At 35.9% G+C, this 21765-nt stretch overlaps 2 protein-coding genes across 2 annotated transcripts in view; one reads left to right on the top strand and one right to left on the bottom strand.

Annotated features, from left to right (window-relative positions):
- Positions 1–1707: 1707 nt before the first annotated feature.
- On the top strand, positions 1708–6193 carry LOC101260652 (protein CANDIDATE G-PROTEIN COUPLED RECEPTOR 2). The gene is made up of 6 exons (XM_004241555.5): positions 1708–2253; positions 3668–3859; positions 5274–5433; positions 5533–5635; positions 5730–5811; positions 5885–6193. Exons 1-6 carry the CDS (start codon positions 1939–1941, stop codon positions 5960–5962), a joined length of 930 nt encoding a protein of 309 aa, XP_004241603.1. The 5' UTR covers positions 1708–1938; the 3' UTR covers positions 5963–6193.
- Positions 6194–6602: 409 nt separating this feature from the next.
- Positions 6603–21765, bottom strand: part of LOC101260947 (DExH-box ATP-dependent RNA helicase DExH14) — a 29576-nt gene continuing 14413 nt past the window's right edge. The window contains exons 23-49 of the mRNA XM_004241556.4: positions 21491–21646; positions 21184–21408; positions 21003–21104; positions 20844–20924; positions 20406–20486; positions 17875–18078; positions 17648–17764; positions 17438–17560; positions 16517–16606; positions 16310–16435; positions 16117–16179; positions 15913–16001; positions 15670–15760; positions 15404–15553; positions 15122–15313; positions 14961–15026; positions 14159–14314; positions 13897–14040; positions 12274–12341; positions 12030–12195; positions 11865–11927; positions 11420–11515; positions 10986–11153; positions 8653–8823; positions 7558–7707; positions 7361–7492; positions 6603–6952 (exon numbers count right to left, since the gene is read on the bottom strand). Coding sequence (XP_004241604.1) covers positions 6878–6952; positions 7361–7492; positions 7558–7707; positions 8653–8823; positions 10986–11153; positions 11420–11515; positions 11865–11927; positions 12030–12195; positions 12274–12341; positions 13897–14040; positions 14159–14314; positions 14961–15026; positions 15122–15313; positions 15404–15553; positions 15670–15760; positions 15913–16001; positions 16117–16179; positions 16310–16435; positions 16517–16606; positions 17438–17560; positions 17648–17764; positions 17875–18078; positions 20406–20486; positions 20844–20924; positions 21003–21104; positions 21184–21408; positions 21491–21646 — 3345 coding nt within the window. The 3' untranslated portion in view covers positions 6603–6877. The remainder of the gene's footprint in view (positions 6953–7360; positions 7493–7557; positions 7708–8652; positions 8824–10985; positions 11154–11419; positions 11516–11864; positions 11928–12029; positions 12196–12273; positions 12342–13896; positions 14041–14158; positions 14315–14960; positions 15027–15121; positions 15314–15403; positions 15554–15669; positions 15761–15912; positions 16002–16116; positions 16180–16309; positions 16436–16516; positions 16607–17437; positions 17561–17647; positions 17765–17874; positions 18079–20405; positions 20487–20843; positions 20925–21002; positions 21105–21183; positions 21409–21490; positions 21647–21765) is intronic.

The raw sequence follows: 21765 nt of genomic DNA, 5'->3' as shown, positions 1-21765 counted from the left end.
TAAAAGAGACTTGACAAGGAATGTACAATTGAATCGAATTGTATAAAACGAGAAAGAGAGAAATTAGATACAATTTGAAATTGTATAAAACGAAAAAGAGAGAAAGACAAAAGAAACTGGGTAGGGAAGTATTTTTATTGTATAATTATAAGTGTATAGGACGAAAATATATGTACTTGCATGTGTATATACAATTATTTCACGCTTTATACAAACAGAAACACAATTTATACATTTTGTCTATGTTTATATATGAGAAATGCGAGGGTGGCGAACGAGATCTGGAAGAGGGGAGAGAGGGGAACAAAAATATATGTATTTATATAATTTTTTCTGCTATACAATTAGAAATAATTTTTATACACTTGTGTTTATATAAAAAGTGAGGAAACGAGCAAGAGATTGGGGGAGAGTGGCGAGCGAGATATTGGGAGAGAGGCGCCTGACAATTTTTTGCAAACGGTTATTACGGAGCACAATTAAATCAAACCCTAGCTACTCCATTTATTTTAGAATATTAGTTTGCTATTACATATAATTTTCCCTTTAATTAATGCATGCAACTAATATTTTTTTACCAAAATAAAAATATAAATGATTGATTTATTTTGTTTCAAAAATCAGTTTTCTCGTTTTCTTTTGCACTGCAATATATATATATATATATATATTAGGTGCTTCATTTGTGTTCTTTTTAAAAATAATTTAATTAATGAGATGAAAAAAAAAATCAATAGATGAAATCTGATTAATCTCAATGAGATTGGTATTTTATTTTTTCCTCTTGAAATGTATTGATTTAATCCAATAAACGGAATCAAGCATGATGCCATCAAAGCAGAACCCTATGTGTCTTGTAGAGACTCCCTTGAACATTTTTATACAGCAATTAGTAGTAAAAAGTTCTTTATCCACACGAATTTTGCTCAGATGTAGAATATCCATTCAAAAGTTGTTAGACAATATTCAATCATAATCGTTGGCATCATTCAAGATTTAATCTACTTTTTAAATTATATCTAACTCACTGAAATGCTCAAAAGAAAAAAGAAAGTATATAAATAAGATATTCAATAATAAAAAAGAAAAAAAAATTAAATAGAGCAACTCTCAAACATTTTTCTATCTCAAATACATCGATACCAATAGTGAATCATCATTTCAATAAATCATACTTGTGATTGAAGAAAATTACATATATATTAATAGTCATAATGGACTATACAAACATGCATAAGATACATGTCAAACAAATTTGCCATCTCTCATTTATCACAACACACACTCATCATCTAACCATGTATATGTGAGTACTTAACATACATCATGTCAAGTATGCAACACATACTAAGCATGTATAATGACACATTTCTTGTTAGACAAATTTTTAATTTATAATTCGAATCGCATTTCTTAATTATTTTATCACATATATATCCTGATCCTAATAAACAATTGCTTAACCTTCCATTTTCTGTTATATTTATTGAACTCAATTTAATCATCACAATTCACAGGGACATATCGAATCTTATACGTTTATTATTACTTAAATTAATTAGTAGAGTCGATACTGGTACTGACGGAATCGAAAATCATCACGTTTTCCAGAAGTTTCCTAAATTAGATACTACAAAAAGTAATAATTATTTCTGAATGAAAATCCTGCCAGTTCCATTAAAAACACGTGAAAAAAATAGAGTGATTACTCATACCGCCAACTCAAGTGACCAGTTCCACGTGGCATTCTTTTGTCTTTATCGACACAGGTCAATTTTCCCCACCAAATTTCCGATTTCATCCTCCATCGACCAACGCAACTTCTCCTTCGAAGTTCGATCTACCCTCCTCCGATTGCTTCCATTTCACGTCGGACCTAGGGTTCCGATGATCTCATCCACAAGTTTTCAATGCCTTTGATTTTCTATTCTGCGAAGAATGACAAATTTTAGTGGAGCATTTTCCATTACTGAAGCTTCATCTCCCACCGAAGCAGGTCCGGCCCGAACCGGAACCGGAACTGCCGGTAGAGATGACTTCATATTCCGGTTGTCCAGCTCAGCAACTGCGTGCCATGGGTTCTGGCACGATGTGATACTGGTATTACCATCGGTTTTGTTCGTACTGTACTTAGGGTTTCATGCTAGGAGCAACATTAAGAAGCTCAGTCATCGTCGGTCTTTTGTAATGATTGGATACTATGGACTTTTGTGGTTTGCTGTTCTTTTAAACCTTTGTTGGTGCTTTCTTCAGGTACTTATGACATTAGCTCGACGGTATTTATTTCCATGTTATATTACACTTGATAATTCATTCACTTCTTAGATATTTCATGATTTGTGTGGTAGTATTTGTATGTAGTTTCCAGATATGTGAATCTTATTTTCCTAAAAAAGAGAGGCAAATTTATGTTGGAATTGAGATCCTTCTCTTAAGGCAATATTGTGAAAGTTGACATTGGTTGTCCTGCTGGAGCTATTAAGGAGAGCTGATGGAGAGGAGTTCTCCTTAAGCTGGGGGTCGCTGGCTCTAGTTATTGGTTGGCAGAGGGTGCTTGGAATGATTGGGTATTTCAAAATTTAAAAGGAAGAAGATTTTCTTTTTTGATTACCAAACTCAAGCTACGTCGTGATTGTTACTATTTTGGGTAAGCTAAACATGGTTGTAACCTGACATATCTAATCGATTCTCATCCCAAAATAATGAGAAGTATTGAGGATTTGACTCTGGTTTCTGACTCATCAACTCATGTTGGTGCTACGACTTCCCCACTCAAGGGTGGGGCGTAGCAGTTGATGGATTTGGAAAGAAGACCATGGTTTATCAGGCTTCCAATCCCAGTCAAGGCATTAAAGTTCCATTAGGGTGGGAAGAGTTTCTAGGTAGATGTATTGGCGGAAGGATGCAAATACGTGGTGAAATAGTTAAGGTCCACTCTTATAGAAGAAAATGGTGCTATTGACTAGCTAATAGAGTATTATTTGCATTGTCTTTGAGATAGAGTTGAAAGGATAATTAGAGAATACGTATATCTAAAAAATCATGGTGATCGAACCCTAACTTAATCTAACCTTCGTGTTGTCTTTGTACTCCCTCTGTCCGGATTTATATGACATACTTCCCTTTTTAGTCTATCCCTAAAGAATGACCTATTTCCTTGTCAAACATTTAATGACACTATCAATAATTTACCCATGTTGGGTTCCACTATTTAAAAATTCATTTATTTTATGGTTAGTTTTGGAACATTGCAAAGTCTTCCCCTATTTTGTAAATTCTATGCCCGGTCAAACTACACCACATAAATTGGGTTCGAAGGAGTAATAAAAGACTCAAATCCAATATAGATTCTCTGATTAGCATCATATGTTTCTGTAGTCATGATTTTTGAAATTATGGTACTGTCCTTAAACAAAATCCAGCAGAAAGAGAATTGTGCTTGATTAGTGTGGTCAATCTTTTCCTCGGTCTCTATGTTATGGAATGTGATTGAATGATTGTCATTTCATGGGTGGCTTGTATCAGAATTTGGAACGCATCTTACCTTCTGTATCAATGCTGTTATGATCTACGTTTTCCTAATATTATCGAAGTCGTAAACCATTATGGTTATGTACTTCTGTTCCTTGAAATGCTATTGCATCATCTTTCCAAATTTGCAAAGCAGGCATGGCAGTGCACTCCAGGGAAGCAGGTGGCTTGGAATCTTTTATCGTTGTTTGCAACGTCTGCAATGCTATTTCTGGAGATTAGCATAGTGGCATTCTTACTTAAGGAGAATTATGCGAGCTGTTTGGAAACTTTATCACGTACTTTCATGGTTTCAGGCCTTTTTGTTGGCGTGGATTTACTATTAAAGGTGAAGATTTCTTCATCTTGTTTCTTACTGTCTTTTGACTAATAAAGCAGTTTACTTAAACACTAACAAATTGCACGCAGTTACAGAGAACCTGTTATCCATCCAGGGCATAAACTATATCACAAAATTGCCCCCCTGTTCAACCAATTTAAGGAATCCATTAAACTTAGTTTGCCTATAACTGAAGTCTACAGGAAAGAAACACAGAGTATTCAGCACCAGAAATGTGGTTGGATTTGTTAAGTGTGTATTTTTCGGGTAAAACTTTGGCACAGAAGTCTATTTGTTCTCATTTCATATATTCACTGTCTTGAACCATGTTCTCCTTTCTTCTACGTGTGCAGCACCTACAACTGAATTTCTATGACTTTTCCTTTTGTACTTAAGCTTAGATGAAGCAAGTAATGAGTTTGATATTTGACTCAGTTTGCTTGAGCTGATTTTTTATTCAAGGTTCTGCACTGGCTGGAGAAATAGTGTAGTTCTGCATCAGCTGCCACTCTTGTTTTCATCTTTTAAGCTTAATTGAAAATAATGTGGAAACTCTCACAGTATTGGGTGTTGTAGTTTCCAGCTTTAAGTGAGAAGGCCAATTAAATAATACATGCTAAACACACATTCAAGGAGAAGGCGATTGTAGTTTAGAGAGAAGAATTTTGACTCTGCTGTTCTTGTGTATCTTTTATAACGTGATTGATTGGTTTGAGTTTTTTTTACTTGCTACCAGGATAGACATAGGATCAAGATCATGTGCTTTTGCAAGCCATGCTAAATCTGTAGTTGCATTTCATTGGAAACCTTTGGTGCTCTAAAGAGATATTAAAATTATTTATCTCAATGTGATGTGTAATAACTCTTTGTTCAATTCCTCTGAATTTGAGGAAGGCCCTGTTCTGTTAGTTGCTGTAGAAGCTCCTCTTGTAACAAGAGAAATCAGTCTTACAACATAAGTGGCTCTTTATCCTATGAGTAGTCACATCCATCCAGGGACACAGTATTTTTTTAGTTCATCATGATTGACGAAGGTTGGATACAGTACTTCCAGACTGTTGTGCTTTTGGGACATGGATCATGCTAGTTAAACTTACCGTACTAAATAACGCAGTTGCGAGAGAGAAAGGGTGAGACAAGTAACTCATGCGTGCCTGGCTTGGAAATTTGTCCAGATAACTTGGTATATTGTTTTCTAATAATCACTTGGGTATGTTACCTAACCTGCAAAGGTGGAAACAAACAAGTACTATCCAAAAGATGTTCGAGATAGTTCTTCAATTTTACTTAGTTACTGTTTTATGCCCCAGAGTTGTTGCTACTTACGACCAAATAAAGGGTAACCAATTAATTGTAGAGAGCTTATTTCTGATTTCTTTATATGGAAACACTTATGTGCCTTCCCGTCTATTCATTTGATCAGGCAATTTATATATTTGGACTTGGTATTCCACTTTTCCTTGACATGGAAATAGCTGATAGGGGGAAGTGGCGTGTCTGGAGCACCAACAAGCTTCTTCTTACTGCAGCTTATGGCTACATATTGTTTGTGCATTTCTCAAAGTGGAGAGATAAGCTGCCTCGTAAGTTTGATTTTTTATTTTCCCTACTTGACCACTTCCATTTTCCTGGTCCATCTCTTCGTATTAGGTCTAACATACAGTGTTTTCCATTATATGCAGCACGTCCAGCCTTTTACAATTACGTCATCGTCATGTTTGTGACAAGTGCTGTAATGTTATTTGCCTGTGGGCTTGCAGGCATTAGGGGTGGCTTTGGACTTTGGTATAGACAAGTTTGCTTCCGTTACTATTACTCTTCCAAAATCAATAGTGTCTTTTCAACTCAATTGACATATGGGAATCGTTCAACTTTGCAGGTTGTATAATTTGACTGTAGTTTGTTATCACTCGCTTTATCTTCCATTTCTTTACGTGACGTTCCTGGCTGATTTTTTCAAGGTAATCTACCCAGACTAGTTATTTGTTGGTCAGAAATGCAAGCATTCTCTTATTTCTTTCCTTACAACTGCAGGAGGAAGATTGGCTTCTGGACAGCGCATATTACTCAGAGATGAAAGATGCAGGGTTTTTTGATGCAGACGGGGAGTAAGCTTGTAAAACTGTAGACAAATAAGCAGTCCCAACATGTAATTGTAAATATTGACTGGCTGGTATTATGAGAAACAAAACTAATAGTTATTCAAGTGATTGCATTGTCTAGCTTATTTGCTGGTTGAGATCATTGATCCACTTGGCAAAAGTATAAGAAAGAACAACTAAAATGTTATTGTAAAGATATGTATTTTTGAATAGACCATGCTGGCTAAATATTTGGGTTGAACTAATTGTTCACTGCAGTATAACAATATCAAAACGTCGGAGGATGATAACAATTGTGAAGTTGAATTTAACCGTCAGTCTTAATCACTAATCTGCAAAGTTAACATGAACAAGCAAATTTATGCTAATGACATGTCCTGTGGTAACTGTGCTATGCAAAACTCGTTCTGTTGTTTAAACTCTGCAGCAACCATGGCAAAAGTGATTATGCAGCACAAAGATGACGTTAAATTAGTACTCGACGTATATTTGTTTGTCAAGAATATAACATATATCATTGTGGCAATGAGTTCCAAACCTCTGTCCAACAAATCTAATACTCCATTTAGACCGGGAACTTGTTTTGTGTACTACGTTCCGATTCTTTTAGGCAGTAACACAGAAAAAAAGGAAGGAATGATTGCTGGACATTGAATGGAAAGCTCTATATTGATTAGGGTGTGTGTATAAGACTTTCAACAGTACCCTGATGCATATATACAATTGGATCTACATGACAAAGAAAAATGAAGGATGCCGATCAATTACTCAAGAAAATTACAAAGCAATATCTCATTACAAATGTAGACCGTAACACAACTTCTATAACTGATTGTGAAAAAGTGAGCCTTTGTGCTATACAAAGTCAAATCCTGATTTTGGGAGCATTGCATTACAATCTGGAGTTGGTATAGTTTCTTCCAGATTAAGTCAATCCTTCAATAGAGTGTTCTTGTTCAAACCCAATGTAAGAATCCGATACTAGAATGAGCTTTATCCCCTGAAATAGAAACATCTCAACTTTTCAGTCCCAACATAGAAGGTGTAACATCTTTTACATGCACAGAATGAAAACATGTTTTTTTCCCCTTCCTGGAGTGGGTGGGTAGCTGGGAGGACTGAATCTTGACTCCAAGATAAGAAGACAAATATGTCATACTCTATCTTCTAAAAGCTGATCTGTTATTAACTTCTATTTTTAATTTAATTTTGTTTGTTTGTGTGTGTGTGCTGGGGGAGAGTAGGTGTTTAATTTCTCAGAGACCATCATAAAAAGAAAATGACTGCTACTGGGACACTGATTCATCTAGAAGAGGGGGAAACACCAGCTAACTGGTGTACAAAAAAATGTCAGGTTAAGTTTAATACCAAATAAGTATATGTATATACAATATCATCAGATATCAACCTGGAAATTGGTCAGAGTGGATGGCAAATCCATGTGTGTCTGCAAACGACCAGAGAAAGACACTCTCTTCAGAGCATACAGTTCACTTGCGGAAGTATTACAAAGGACTAACCACCAAGCTTCATCTTTTACCTGAAAAGAGCAAAATGTCAAGTGTTTGACTTGCTCCAGATTACAAAACTAGCAGATGAAAATACCTTTGGATATCGTGGGATAAAAGCTTTTGCTGTTCTTCGCTGAGTATTTGCATCTTCCAATCTAATGTTCAAGGTTAAAATCTTTCCACCATTAGATTCCTTTGGCTGAATTTTAAGTCGAACTTGAATCCGAGGGAAATGCCGCATATCCTGTCCAAAAAGTAGAATTACGCAAATCAGATCTCAATTAGTATACGTGTTCCAGAAGCAGAGATGTACTTACCATGCACAGTACAAAAGTGGCTTTTGACAATAAATATTAGCACATACAATGATAAAGAGCATCATTACAAGCTCTCCCTAGCATAAAATCAAGAGATCCTTCAAGAGAGGAAATGGGAGGCCCCAAAAAACATGGAATAAATACCCCGGGAATGATGTGTGAGGAAGGAAGGAAATTTTAGAACTCATAAAAAGTATGTACAAAAATAGGTCTTTCGACGTCAAGCTGGGACAAGAAGTCGGGAATGCTACATCAACAAGGTTCTGCTGAAGACAATCAATTCTGTTGAAGATATAATTAAGCAAATACAAATGCACTCTCTCTAACATCTTTAAGCTTTTAAATGAGATATAACTTAACATGTCATCAGAGCAAACAAAGGTTTTGGGTTCGAGTCTCACTGTCACCCATTATCAGAAAAGGAAATCAACGTGTTCGACCCATAAAAAATAATTAGGCCCACATTATGGGAGCATGTTGAAATCGTAAGTAAATAAAAGTGACTCTCTAATAGATTAAGCTTTTAGAAGAGATGATCATAAATTTAAGAATATCCCTCCATATGCTCGTCCTTATCGATATTCCCCATTTATCATTATACAAACTTGATTTACAAAGAAATCCACATGTGATTTATAGCTTAGTGCCGACAAAAATAGTAAGATACTGGTACACATGCATTATGCAATAACTTTATTAGAACATAACCGTTCACACTAACCTCCTAACCATGTGGAGTAAGTTCTACTCATAGATGTTTGACGCTTGTTCAAAACAAACATTCTTAGGATGCAATACATCAACAAAAATTGCAGTGACAGGAGAGATGATTTATCCAAAACGTAATCAACTACTAAAACTAATTAGAACACCTGATACAGTTTCGAGGCAGCTGAACTTCCAGTGATAGCCCGTAATGATTCTGAAGGGCAATCCAACAGCTGCTGGATACTAGCAATTCCTTTTTTTTGCAATGAGTTGAGTAGATCATCAGTCATGCATGGTAACATCCAAAGAGGAGAGTCTCTATCAAACCACAAGCCCTGTAGATTAAACAAAGACGAATAATCAAATGATGCTCAAGGACAAAGTTCAGTTGCTAATGACCTAGTTTATAATAAAGGGTAAAATCTAGTAAAAATACCAAAAACTTGTTCAAAACCATCATTTTAAAGATATTCTAAATGATCAACCAAATCAACCAACTAGCATTAATCCAAAACTAGTTGGATCTGTGTAAATCATCTGCATCTTTTCACCTCTATTCGGGCCAATTATGTTTTAATACTAGAACAATTGTCTTCGAAAACAGAATAGTGATTTTCAAATCACAAAGATACTCTAAATCTTAAACTTATTCCTATGTTGACAAAAAAGTCTTTACCCGAATAAAATACTCGCAAACACTGAAAAACTTTGATTGCATAATCAGACAACCAACCAATGAGGGACTCTTTACACACCCCTCATGCCTAGGGATGAACATCAGTCTAATTGCCGAACTAGTTCTCCTTCTCCCATCTGATATTTTCATAACAGTTGTAGCCTCAAAATAGGCAATGAATTACGGACAACTTTCTCCTTCGCCGATAGTTGCGAGAGCTATGCTAAATCGTTTCTAGTTTTCTAGGAGGCCATAATATCCAAAATCAAGAGAATTTCCTAATCTTTGACTTTGAAGTGAGAATGGTCATAAATAGAGAGAGAAAAAAAGAATATATTAAAGGTTTCCCGATAGAATACGAAGTTTAACATCCTGAATGAACTGCCAGTGCCTGGGTAATTTATTAGAGGCCCAACATTGGAAATGACAATTGAGATGGCTCATGCTCTGATACCATTTGGGAGAAGTAAAATCATGGGAAAAATCATATTGAATTAATGTAAGAACTGAATTACTGCACTGAGCCATATTTATATTACACTAGAATCCTTTTCCATATATGATACTATGTACAATCCTATTCTAACATATCCAAGCGCCCATGACTTGAGTTAGCTCCATTATATGCGGTTTTGACCTAATTGTGATGGAGCTTGGTTCAAAACAGCCTTACTCAGGAATCTTCAGTCGTCCCAGTCCATTCTTGAATTTCAAGGATTTCACATCTAGGACTCGAGATCTGAAACAACAGTCACATGGCCCTCCCAATGTCACGGGCCACTTTAACCTCGCCGGGGCCAGTATTTTTTGCTAAAACATTATTTTAGGCCTTCCATATATCCAATTCACACCTTTCATAGGTACACATCTATATATTGGTGCATATGGAGGTTTAGCATGACATAGCAAAACCATTTCATGCAGCCTCTCATTTAATTTCCATATGTGCTACTTACACCCTTCGTTTGGTGTTATCATTATATAATCCTATCCAAAATTTTGTAGGAATATACATTCATCTTAATACGCTGATTTATATATTGTAACTGCACATCCATCTTAATATCTTCATTTCTATGATATTTATCTTGTTGAAATTGGACTTGGAGGACGAACATTCACTCCCATATGTCATTACTAGGCTGACAACTTCTACATCGCATGAAGTGTGTTGGTTATGAAAAGTTTGTCAAGGAGCATATTTTGGTGCATAATACTAACCACAAACAATTTCTAGAAGAAGGTTGAAAAGAAGCTCTTTCTTGTTCAGATACTTCAGAACTTTCACTTCATCTAGATATAAGAGTTAGTGATAAGCTGGATAACAAACATCTACATAGTGATATACATATTTTCCATGGTCAAGTAATTTGCAGAATGCAACAAAACAGAAACATGTTATACATCCATAAAGATCACATCTAGATAGCTGGACGCTACTCTGAATAAGATTTATTCTTAACAGGAAGTACAGGGAAAAAATAACGGGAATATGTGATGTTGTGTTGCACCATAGCTCAACTCTTATCTCTTTGTACGTTAGAATTGATGATAAAACGAACCCAAAAAAATTATAATATTCAACAATTTGGAATTTGATAGTTGTTTTTCTTTACTCTCTCTCATTACGAGGTGAATCTTTTATTTCTTTTTTTGAAAAAAAAACAAGTTTGTATTCCATACAAGGACATGTTGGCAACCCAAAATGAGAAAAGAAAATGATAGGAATATAGAAATAAGTATAAAAGAGTTGATAAAAGCAGTATAGTAGTCCATTTTACAGTGAATAGATAAAGGAAGCTTTGGAAGCAGTAGCAAGACCTGCATGACCATTTGCAACAGATGCATACAGGTAATGGTACTTGAGAGCCATCCACTGTTGGCACAAATATCTATCATAGCCTGGATAACACGTATACTTTGATCCAGCACAGACTTTAAGTCTGTGACATAATCGCTGATTGGCAACTCTGATTGGGAAAAATGAGCCTGCAAAAGTGAGATGTGTAAGGGATGAGTAGAAGAGCAAAAAATATTATAACCCCAGGACCTAGTTCAGGAAGCAAACTTGAGGGACTTGTGACTTGGGGTGTTAAAGCTCTGCGCCATGCAAACTAAATTTTGGTATTTAAGTGGAGAAGGATAAAAGAGAGGGGGGGAGGGGGCATCATCCCCAGGTTACGAAGGCTGCGGTTGTTCCCTGAAAGATATATTGACTTTAAGTAGAACCTAGCAGACAAAGCCATAACCTATACCTGAAAGAGCAGATTTGCTTTCACATGAGGATCATCCAGGCGATTGTGGTCGACAGCATATGGAACTTTCTCAGCTAATTTTTCATTGTAGTTTTCCTGGAATAGGTGATCAATAAGCAGATGATGTGTACAACATACAAATAAAGAAGTAGTTGATGCATAGTTTGATAGTTTCAAAATCCAGGCAATTTCTTAGCGGAATTATCGATACTAATTTAGATTTGCAGACAATAATTCAGAAGTGTCTGCAACAATTGGTGTAATGCCAGGACATCAATGTTATTGGTTTACTAGTTAGAACTAGCAAGTAATATACAACTAAGGGAAAAAAGTAAAGAAATTAAGAGAGTTGAAAACCAACAAACCATTGTTCAGCAACAACTGTCTTCAAATATATATATATATATATATATATATATATATATTGCCTAGCTAAAAAAATTACCTCATTATGCCTCACCGGGAGCTCATCATATTCAGAAGCACCAGACAGTATTTGTAGGAAAACCTGGGGTGAAAGATAAATAGGAAGTAATGCCAAGAAATATAATTTAAAAACATTGAAATAGAGAAATAAGGATTAGACATCCATGTTAGGTGTTCTACAAACCTCAAGTGATGTATCAGATCCTATTTTTGAGCCAAACATTGATACAGTGGTGTACTTCAGATAATACTGAGATGCTATTGAGCCCAACATCAGTGGTTCAACACTGTCCTCGGTAACCTTGATGCATCCAGAGTCTTCAAGATCCTCAAATGTGCTTTGCACCAAGCTGTTCATAAATAATGTGAGCACACACAGAAATATACAAGAAAAGCTATTTCAAGACTATGTAGTGCTTTCATTTTACCTAGACAAATAAGAATTTAGAATCCCAGGTTCTGCATGCTCTAGGCCATAGTAAGCTGGGTTAACCATCTGCAAAAACTTCTATGGTTAATAAACATAATAACTAGCAGGGAAAGAACAGTACACTATTTTTGGTAATTCTTCAAACATATAAGATTTTCTTTGATGACATTGTCAATCCACAGAAATACATTAGTAGATTGAGGTGAAAATTGACTTTCTTCTCATCCTTTTCATTTAGGTGACATATCATCTCCTCCTTTATCTTTTTTTTTTTTTTTAAATTGGTAACATCCTTCTTTACCTCAATGCTTCCCCTTCCCAGGAGAAACAGTGCTCGCCTACTTTTCCCTCTGAGTGTCCCGAACCACATATTAGTGACTGGAGGTGGAGGGACCTTGCCACTAGGGCAAGAATTCCATTTGAACCACGGAATAACCAATTATTCCCTATTGTGACTAACCCATAGATCAATTATTCACTATATAAAAGGCATCTATACAGGCAGTACACAGAAATGTAACTTTTCTTTTGTTCTTTCCCACAAGGTGGAAAATAATACACATGCAACATCAACACCTACAGTTGGCACTACATTTGTTGGGGCGGAAGGATACAATGAATAGCATAAGCAAACCATTGTTTTACCACTCAATGCTGATTGTTATTGCTTTAAATCAGCTCTCTCATTTTGAATCTAAAATAATCTTATGTTACATAAATAAACAAGGGTCAATCAAGTTAGATAATTACTACACATAATTTGTGGATTAGCTATTCCTATCCCTTAGGGTCTGGTTAAAGCTGACGAGCTATTTCAACTTGCACTTTGACAAGACTTTGGTACGTGGGGTAGACCTCACTTTCTCCCAACTTTTTTCATAGAAAATGCTTTGATGGTATCTAGCAGCAGTAAGCTTGTAAAAGCACATCAAACAGACACATATTTTCTTGTGCAACTTTAGCTGCTGCCTGAAGTGTGTTCCCTTTGTCTGCTAGTTGATTACAATAATATAGATTTTGGAGTCCACCACAATCTGAAACAAATCATGTTACCATAAAGATCACTATGGTACAACTGAAATTAGCCCTTTACCTACCACTTTCTTTTTCCAGTTTCAGTTGTCACATGTTGGTAATGCTTACTTAGAAAATAAAATTTGAGACTTCCGGAAAAGATAACATAAGCAAGATAAAATCAGAACAAGGTTGCACTATTGTGGCCTCCCTTAACTTTTCTTTTTGCAAGCTAAATTAATCAACTCATAAATCTCCCGTGTTACCTTATTATAAAGGACTCATTTCCTTTACTGGATTTCCATTTATATGTTCTTCACTGTAGGAGACACAACTTAGTTACCTACATCTTCTTTAGAAATTTCATATTAATATATTTACCTTAAATGAGTAACCCATATCAATCAGCAACCAAGTAACCTACTTATTACTGATGATTACTTGCTGAAAGAAAAACATGCATCAAGCACTCTTAATATAATGATGGTGGTTCCTAACTTAGCATTGCCATTGCTGCAAGATTGAAATTTTTTCTTGATCGGTAATGCAAGACTATAAATTTGGAGCAACAAAATAAATTCTCTGCCATAGGATCACAAAACCATACCAATCTACGAAACAAGTAGGTCCAAGTGAGATAATGCATAGCGTCCTCTTTATGAGAGATTGTTCCAGTAACAATCTCAGCGTTGATGTGGTCATGAAGTTGCTCTCTCAGGCTACTTTCAACTGGGAATGGTTCATATAGAAACTGCAAAAAGAAAGCATAAATGTTGAATAATAAAATAGAATATAATAGTTACTTAGATAATCAAAGTAAAGGAAAAGCAACAGTACAGTCATGTTCAAAGAAAAGAATTATAGATAACCTTTTTATAAAAGCTCTTCTTGGGTTCATGAACAAGAATAACAGCTTTCCCATGTTGATCATATTGTGGACGACCAGCTCGACCCATCATTTGTAATATATCAGTGATTGGGAAATCAACATATCTTTTTGCTTTCCCATCATAAAACTCTGTTCCCTGCAGAAGGATCTACATATTTTAAACAGCAAAGATGGTGCGTATCCTGAGGTGATGAATTTTGACAGTCATCAAGAAGGACACAGTATTTGTTACGATGAGCAGATTAAACTCATCGAAAGAATGCAAGGCGAAGAAATATATGTATTTAATTTATTACTTCGAGAGAAAGGAAAACTTAATAATTTACCTACAGCAACAAGATGACAGATAGAAGAACTTCACAAAAAGAATACCCAAAATATTTTGCATGAACCAGAGTGATACCACTTGTGTTTTAATGACCCCACTCTAAAGACAAGGAAAGGGAAGTGCTAGCTTGAAGAAGATTTGGGGGCAAGATCGATTTTTTTTGGAGTATTTTCCAAACATAAATAATAAAAGGAAAAGGTATCTAGCAACTTCAAATAATCTTCAAAACTCTAGTTACAAATAATAACATCTAAGGGACTCAATTTGTTGGTAAAAAATGGATTAAACCAAACTTAAACCAGTAAAATATCACATGATCCAGTAACACATTAAAAGTGTGATGTAACAAACAAAGATGACAATTAGCCCATGGTATGAGTGCCTTCCAGTGGGAGATGATATTATAACATTCCAGTCTTTGACCTAATTCTTGAAGGTGGATAAAACGACATACCTTAATAACAACCAAATGTGCAGGAAGGTTTACACCCCATGCTAACGTACTTGTACAAACCAACACCTAAAAAGATGCAGCCAAAATGACTCAAATGTAATTTCCAATTTCATCATATTATTACTCCTACAGATCTACAAATTTCAGGATGACATAGTTGCCTGGATCTTGTTGTTTGCAAACAGTTCCTCAACCAATGATCTGTCTTTATCATTCAGCCCGGCATGGTGTAATCCAATTCCAAATTGTAAAGTGTGCTTCAAGTTCTGGTCTGTGACTTGAGAAAGAACCATTTGAAGTGAATCTTCTGGCATGCTTATGAACTGCCTTGGGTGCTCATCTGAAGCCGCAAACTTCAAGATCAGGAAAAAAAATGACAGATTAGTTACCATCAGTATGCGAAAGAAATATTTTGATCGATACAATTTGAATTTTTGCCTCACCTGGATAAGGTCCAGTGCTGTAAGCCTCGTTTGGCGACGAGAGGAGACAAAGATTAGAACTGGTTTTGTTGGTGAATGTGTACATATAGCAGCATATGTGGGCTTGTTCATACTATTCATCCTCGGGCAGTAAAACTTTCCAGGATATCCCTGTTAAAAGAAACGACTTATAAATCAAGATTAAAGCATGATTACTATAGGTAAATATACTTCAGTATGCTTCGATGATGATGGCACTTGGGTAGCTCATATACTGCTTCACTTGCCTGAATATGAACTTCAAGAGGAACAGGCCTCACACTTGGCTTGAAATTGAAGAGGCCAGTTTCATCGACACCCAACCAATCAGCCAAATTGCTGGTTTCAAGGACAAATGTAAGAATTTCATTTAAAAGTTACCAAGATAAAAGGTGGTACCAAAACAATCTATAGAGAAAAAACTACACAAAACCAATTAGCATTTTTGCACACAACACAAGCAAGAAATATAGATACAATGAAACACATACTGTGCATTTGCTAATGCTGTTGACAGGCCAACAAACCGAACTGGCCGCTCTGTTTGAGAAGATATATATCTCATCCTTGAGACAATAACCTAGAACCAGAAAAATCTAGCATTAGACATAATCAAGAGATTACAATATAATCAATAAACCAATGACCATTGAAAGGGAGAAGAGAATGGGAGACATTCAGTGACAGCTATGTACCTCAAGTATGGGTCCTCGATCAGCTCCAAGTAAATGAATCTCATCCAAAATCATAAGCCCAACCTATAGATGTAGGTTTGAACATTTGATTGTGGTTAAGAGAGCATTCATGAACAGAATGTTCATATATAATTTTGATATTAAGTACCAATAGCTAAAAAAAAAAGGAATAAAAACGAATGAGATAATGCACCTTAGTGACATAGCTTCGACTATGCCAATTGCGACTAATACCATCCCACTTTTCAGGAGTGGAGATTATGATGTCTGCTGACAAGAGAGCCATTAGATCCGGGGTGTAGTCACCAGTCATTTCAACCTGCAGAAGATATTTGAGTTAGTAGTGATATCACATGTAAGTGCATAATAATATTGCCCAAACAAAAGAAACTTCACACACCATCTTCTTTCCAAGTTGGGAAACAAGACGTTTTCTCCAGTCCGTCATTCTCTCCCGAACAATAGCCTTTAAAGGTGCTATATAGATAACCTGCATATAGAAAATCATTGAAAGATCATTAGCTATTACGAAGTTGAGATACAAGCATAATGATGGGAGTCTTGAATAGACAACTAAATACATAGTTTCGCAACAATTTTTTTTTGACCAGGCAAATGATTTTTCTTTTATCAAGAAATCCTCTTAACCGGTTCTTTTTTGCCTTGGAAATGGATGAAGTGATGTGGCATATTCAAGAGGAGGTATCACTGTATGTGATTTGCAGATGACATAGTATTGATTGGCGAGCCATGCGGCGGAGTTAAAAATAGGCTAGAGGTTTGGAGACAACAAAAAATCTAAGGGATCTGAAGGGATCAGGTTGAGCAGGACTAAGACAAAGTACTTGGAATTCAAGTTCAGTGACATAACTCACGAGGCAGATGTGGAACTGAGGATAGATACTCAAGTCATCCCTAAGAGAGGAAGTTTTAAGTACCTTGGGTCAAGAATCCAAGGAAACAGTTGATAGTGGATTAAATGGAGGCTCGCATCTGGTGTCTTGTTTGATAAGAATGTGCTACCAAGACTTAGAAGGTAAGTTTTATAAAGTGTTTATTATCATCAGGTAAAGTATTTCATTAATAATAACAAGGCTAACATGGTTGTATCCAAGTGGTGTATTCCAAAAGAAAAAGATCTATAGCATATTATTCTCTCCGAAAGACACCCAATCATCTATACACCGAGGAACTACATGGATGCACCAAAAGAAAATAAGGGATCAGAGACCACTCCTCATTATATTGACACATAAAAACTGATGAAAACAAGTGATTATGCATGTGGAAGCATTTAGCAAAACTAATTGCAACAACGTACCTTCATATCGGGCTGTGTATTGAATAAATGGAGCATAGCAAGCTCAGCTGATATTGTCTTCCCACTTCCAGTCGGAGCTCCTAAAAGGATATTTCTGTCCGTGTGATACAGCACATGAAAAGCCTGCCAAAATTGATTATATTTAAGCTATTGCTGATATTGACTAGACAATTAATCGAATTTAAGGAAACAAGAAAATGAGATATCCACCTGTGTTTGTATAGGATTGAAGTGTGAAAATTTATACAAGGCCTCAAAAGTTCCATTGCCGAGTGCAGTCACAGGAAGGGGTTTCAAATCTAGAAGCTCAGTGTGGGATGTTTGGGTCTGAATAATCATTCATTCATGTCAGAGAAAACCAACACCCAAAATTCAAACTTTGGGACATATTGCAGATATTCAACAAAATAGAGATAAATATAAGTTAATAAAACAACCTCTGGAAGCGCAAGGTTGTGGAAAGTTATTGTGTACAAAGCTTCTGCTTGTAGCCACGAGTCAGAAACAGCACGAATGTAGTACTGTGGAGGATGTGGCTCAAAGATTGGCACAGTAAAGGACAGTTTCTGTGGATCTGCTCTAGCCATCTTCTTTGTGAGGGTGAAGAGCTCAGAATGGTAAATGTGGTCATTCTCAGAATCCTAAGGCAGTTATTAGACAAATGATTAGTACGATAAGCTAGTACAAAATCAACAACAATATCCTAGCCAAGTCATAAATTCAAATGGCTCGAACTGAAAAATCCTTTCCTCCATGCAAAATGAAACTAAAAGAGTTCCAATTGAAACATTTGACATATTAAGGAAAAAACATGACTTATACGGGCCAACTTGATGGGATGGAAACAAACGTTTGAAAAATATTTTAAGGGAGGGTGAAATTCAAAAGCAACCATTGCCATGTTGTTTGTTAGCTGGATGGCAAGCAATATTGAAAATCACTCACTATGTCTCAGTCAACAGCCCATAAAGTTGTCAGATAGAAACAATTCCGACTTGGCTTTGATTAAAGTTTACCTTATATCATATGCATCTTTTGTTTTGTTCTCTTTTTTTTTTTTAATCAATACATCATAAGTACCTTTTTGTGTTTTTAGAAGTCATGAATCCTCATGTGTTTAAGCAGATGACTGGATTATACAAATAAATATCAAATATGTATGAATCTTCAGTCTTATGTTTCTTTTTCGTTCCTCCTATTCTTCCATCTCTTACTTCTTATCTCTGCACTCTACCAAGCACCAGAACAGTCTTACAATAACATTATTCCCTTGATTAAGACCCTTACCAATCCATTCACTGATCTCTTTCATGTTTCCTAAATGAGCAACTTTTTATGAATGATGTGTCGCAGGCAAGATGGCCGTTAGATTAACACCTTAATGAGCAATTACTAGGCAGTAAACCATAGTTGTCCAACAGAGGCAACGATGGTTGAAACCTCAACTTTAGAAGGAACTTGAATGACTGGGGAATGGATAGACTTGCTATTTACTATTGATTTTGGAGAATTTCCAAGGTTTGTCACAGTGCCAGAACAGGATGATTTGGAAAACTGAATGTAGGGTTGTGTTTACAGTGAATATCTTGCTATCGTAGCTTGATTTCAGGACAACTTTCACGATTTAGGCCTTGGAAACTGATCCGGAAAACTAATGCTCCATGTAAGGTGATGTGTTTCTCATTGTTGGGGTCCCATAAACCATGCTTGACATGGGAAAACTAACAAAAACAGAGATCTCAATTGCGCTACAGATGTTTTTTGTGTGGGTAAGTTCAGAGAGCATAGCAATAGTTTTTACACTGCAACATCACTGTTTAGTTACAGGAACTGTTCTTCAACATGGTGGGACTTAAATGGTACATGCCCAAGGACACAACTGCGCTTTTGAAGTGCTGAAACATAAAGGGCTTTGAAGACAAAGAAAGTTCTATTCAGAAGAGAAATGACCTGTTTACTTTTGCTTTTATTTTTTATGTAAATGATTTTACTAGTGAAAAAGAGGAGCTGTGGATGTGATAAAATCCTTCTAAGAAGAACATACTTTTGGTTTTGATCACTATTACTTTTGCTTGCACCTTCTTGGTACTTCTTATTGATACAATTACCAATTCTCAAAAGAAAAATTTGAAGCTGTGGAACAAAACGTAATTCCTCTACAGTCATGTTCTCTTCCTTAACCATAAGATACTTTGTAAATAACCTTGGCATCCACTTAACACCAAGTTTATATATTGTTTTCTTTACCACTAAAATTGATATCTTTATGACTGACCCTTGCCTAGGTATTTGAGGTGGATCCCGGAGTTATACTCTATGATTCAACCTTTAAGGTTCTTACTCTGCATAGGAAATACTGGGTTTAGATACCATAATGGTGGATCTTTCCTGCTCAGCATGGCTTCCTATTACCAAACCTGACAAGCTTATGACTTTCTACTTGCCGACCTACTTTCAACTATCACGCCCAAGATAAAGCAAAGAGGAGAATAGGTAATGCAAATACAAGATCATCTTGCCACACATAATGACCTCTGATCTCCTTTCTGGACAAGTAAAACCCAAACAAAAGCACCTTTGTACTCGGGTTGCAACTATACGTGTTACTGTTAAACTGGAACTCCTGGGGAGATGACTGTTACTTATTTGAACCCCATTTGGAACTCCTGGGAAGTTGACTAAAACTAAGAAGAAAGCTTGAATAATCAACAGGTCAAACCAATGCAATAAAAAAGAAAGATAAACAAGGTAAGACACCTCATAGATGAGCATAGGCCAAATTCCATAAACAATATGATATTTGATTAATATTGTTATTGTTATACTGTTTAAAACAAGCATGTTCAAAGCTACAGAATGTAATCATTTTGATAACCATGTCAATTTAAGAGGAAAGATTCTAAACTGTATCGCAAATTGATAAACACCTATGTACATCAAAGCACAATATAAATGAACAAGTTTGTACCTCAACCAGAATCCACCAGCGCAACGCAGTGCCATGAATTCGATCCTTCCAAACAAACTGTGGAGCTATGACCAAATCCACCTATAATAAAGGAGCTTCATGGCAATATCTCATTTGATAAAAATAAAAGGAAATGATAGATGATTCCTCTATCTCATTGCGAGTCTTTCTTCTTGGACCCACCAGTGACCACAGGTGTTAATAGTATAGTTGCATAAGTAGAAGTTGCCCAAAAGGTAGGAGTTCTTTTAGTATTGAAGAATTTACACTGCTTAGGTACAATGTTACCCTATTGCTTATATGGTATTGACAAAAAACTAAAACGTGGCAGAGAAGTTCCATTTAGTAAAGTGAATACAATTGGAAGTTAAATTGGTACAAAGAGAATAAATTTCAGATAGAATAAGTGGGAAAAATCAAGTGCAGAAATGTACTCACCTTCAGAACCGTTCTAGTGATTGGACTGACTGTAGCAGTCAACAGGACTGATGGGAAATATCCGAGACATTGCTTAACAACCTGGAATTTCAAAAACATTTCTTTAACTGAAAGTCGCAGGAAAGGCCTCGAACCAAAAACCTGTAAAAAATAATCTACCTTTCCTCCAGGTCCATAACGAATCAAAACTCCGATATCTTTCTCTTGCATCTCGTGTAAATGATCCAAATCTGCCTCCCTTTCTTCAAGTTTCCTCAATATCTGAAACAACAGTTCTTAGTTAACACGCATAAACTAGTTGAAAATTTTATTTAACAGAAGTTATTTATAGAGAACAAACTTCTGAAGAAATGTCCTTATCAAACTGTCTAAGAGGATGTTGATGGGGCCATGTTTTGCGATCCACAGCCTTGCAATAGTCTAACATTAGAGAAGACATCTCACACCACCCTCTACGCAGACAAATCTCAAAAAGAGCTCGCATAATACGAGCCAAGCTTGCACTTATATAAGCAGCATCAGAGATCAGTGAAAACGTGTCAATTGATCCTCGAGAGATGTAAAGCTGCAAGATACAATCAACATTGTTAAAACATTATATGTTAAGAAGCCACACAGTATTTAATGGACAAAGAGTTATGCAATACCTGAATAAGAATTGAAACTTTTCCATGTTTGTTAGATGGACCACCCTTGACTTCCAATGGACAATATGTGCGAGACAACATCTCAAGCTCATTTTGCTCCTCATCTCGGACAACAATATTTTCGAATTCAGAAGAATGAGCTACCATATTTATCAACTAATAGCCAGTGAAAAAATACATGTCAGAGAGCACAATGATAAACAACAGACAGCAAAACTTAGTACACCTAGGAATGGAAGTCATGACTATTAAAAGAAAATATCTTGTGACACACA

This window comes from Solanum lycopersicum, chromosome 6 (genome assembly GCF_036512215.1).
Source record: "Solanum lycopersicum chromosome 6, SLM_r2.1".
NCBI classification, from domain to species: Eukaryota; Viridiplantae; Streptophyta; class Magnoliopsida; order Solanales; family Solanaceae; genus Solanum; species Solanum lycopersicum.
Note: the sequence above shows the minus strand (reverse complement) of the source record. Positions and strands in the feature narration are given on the sequence as shown.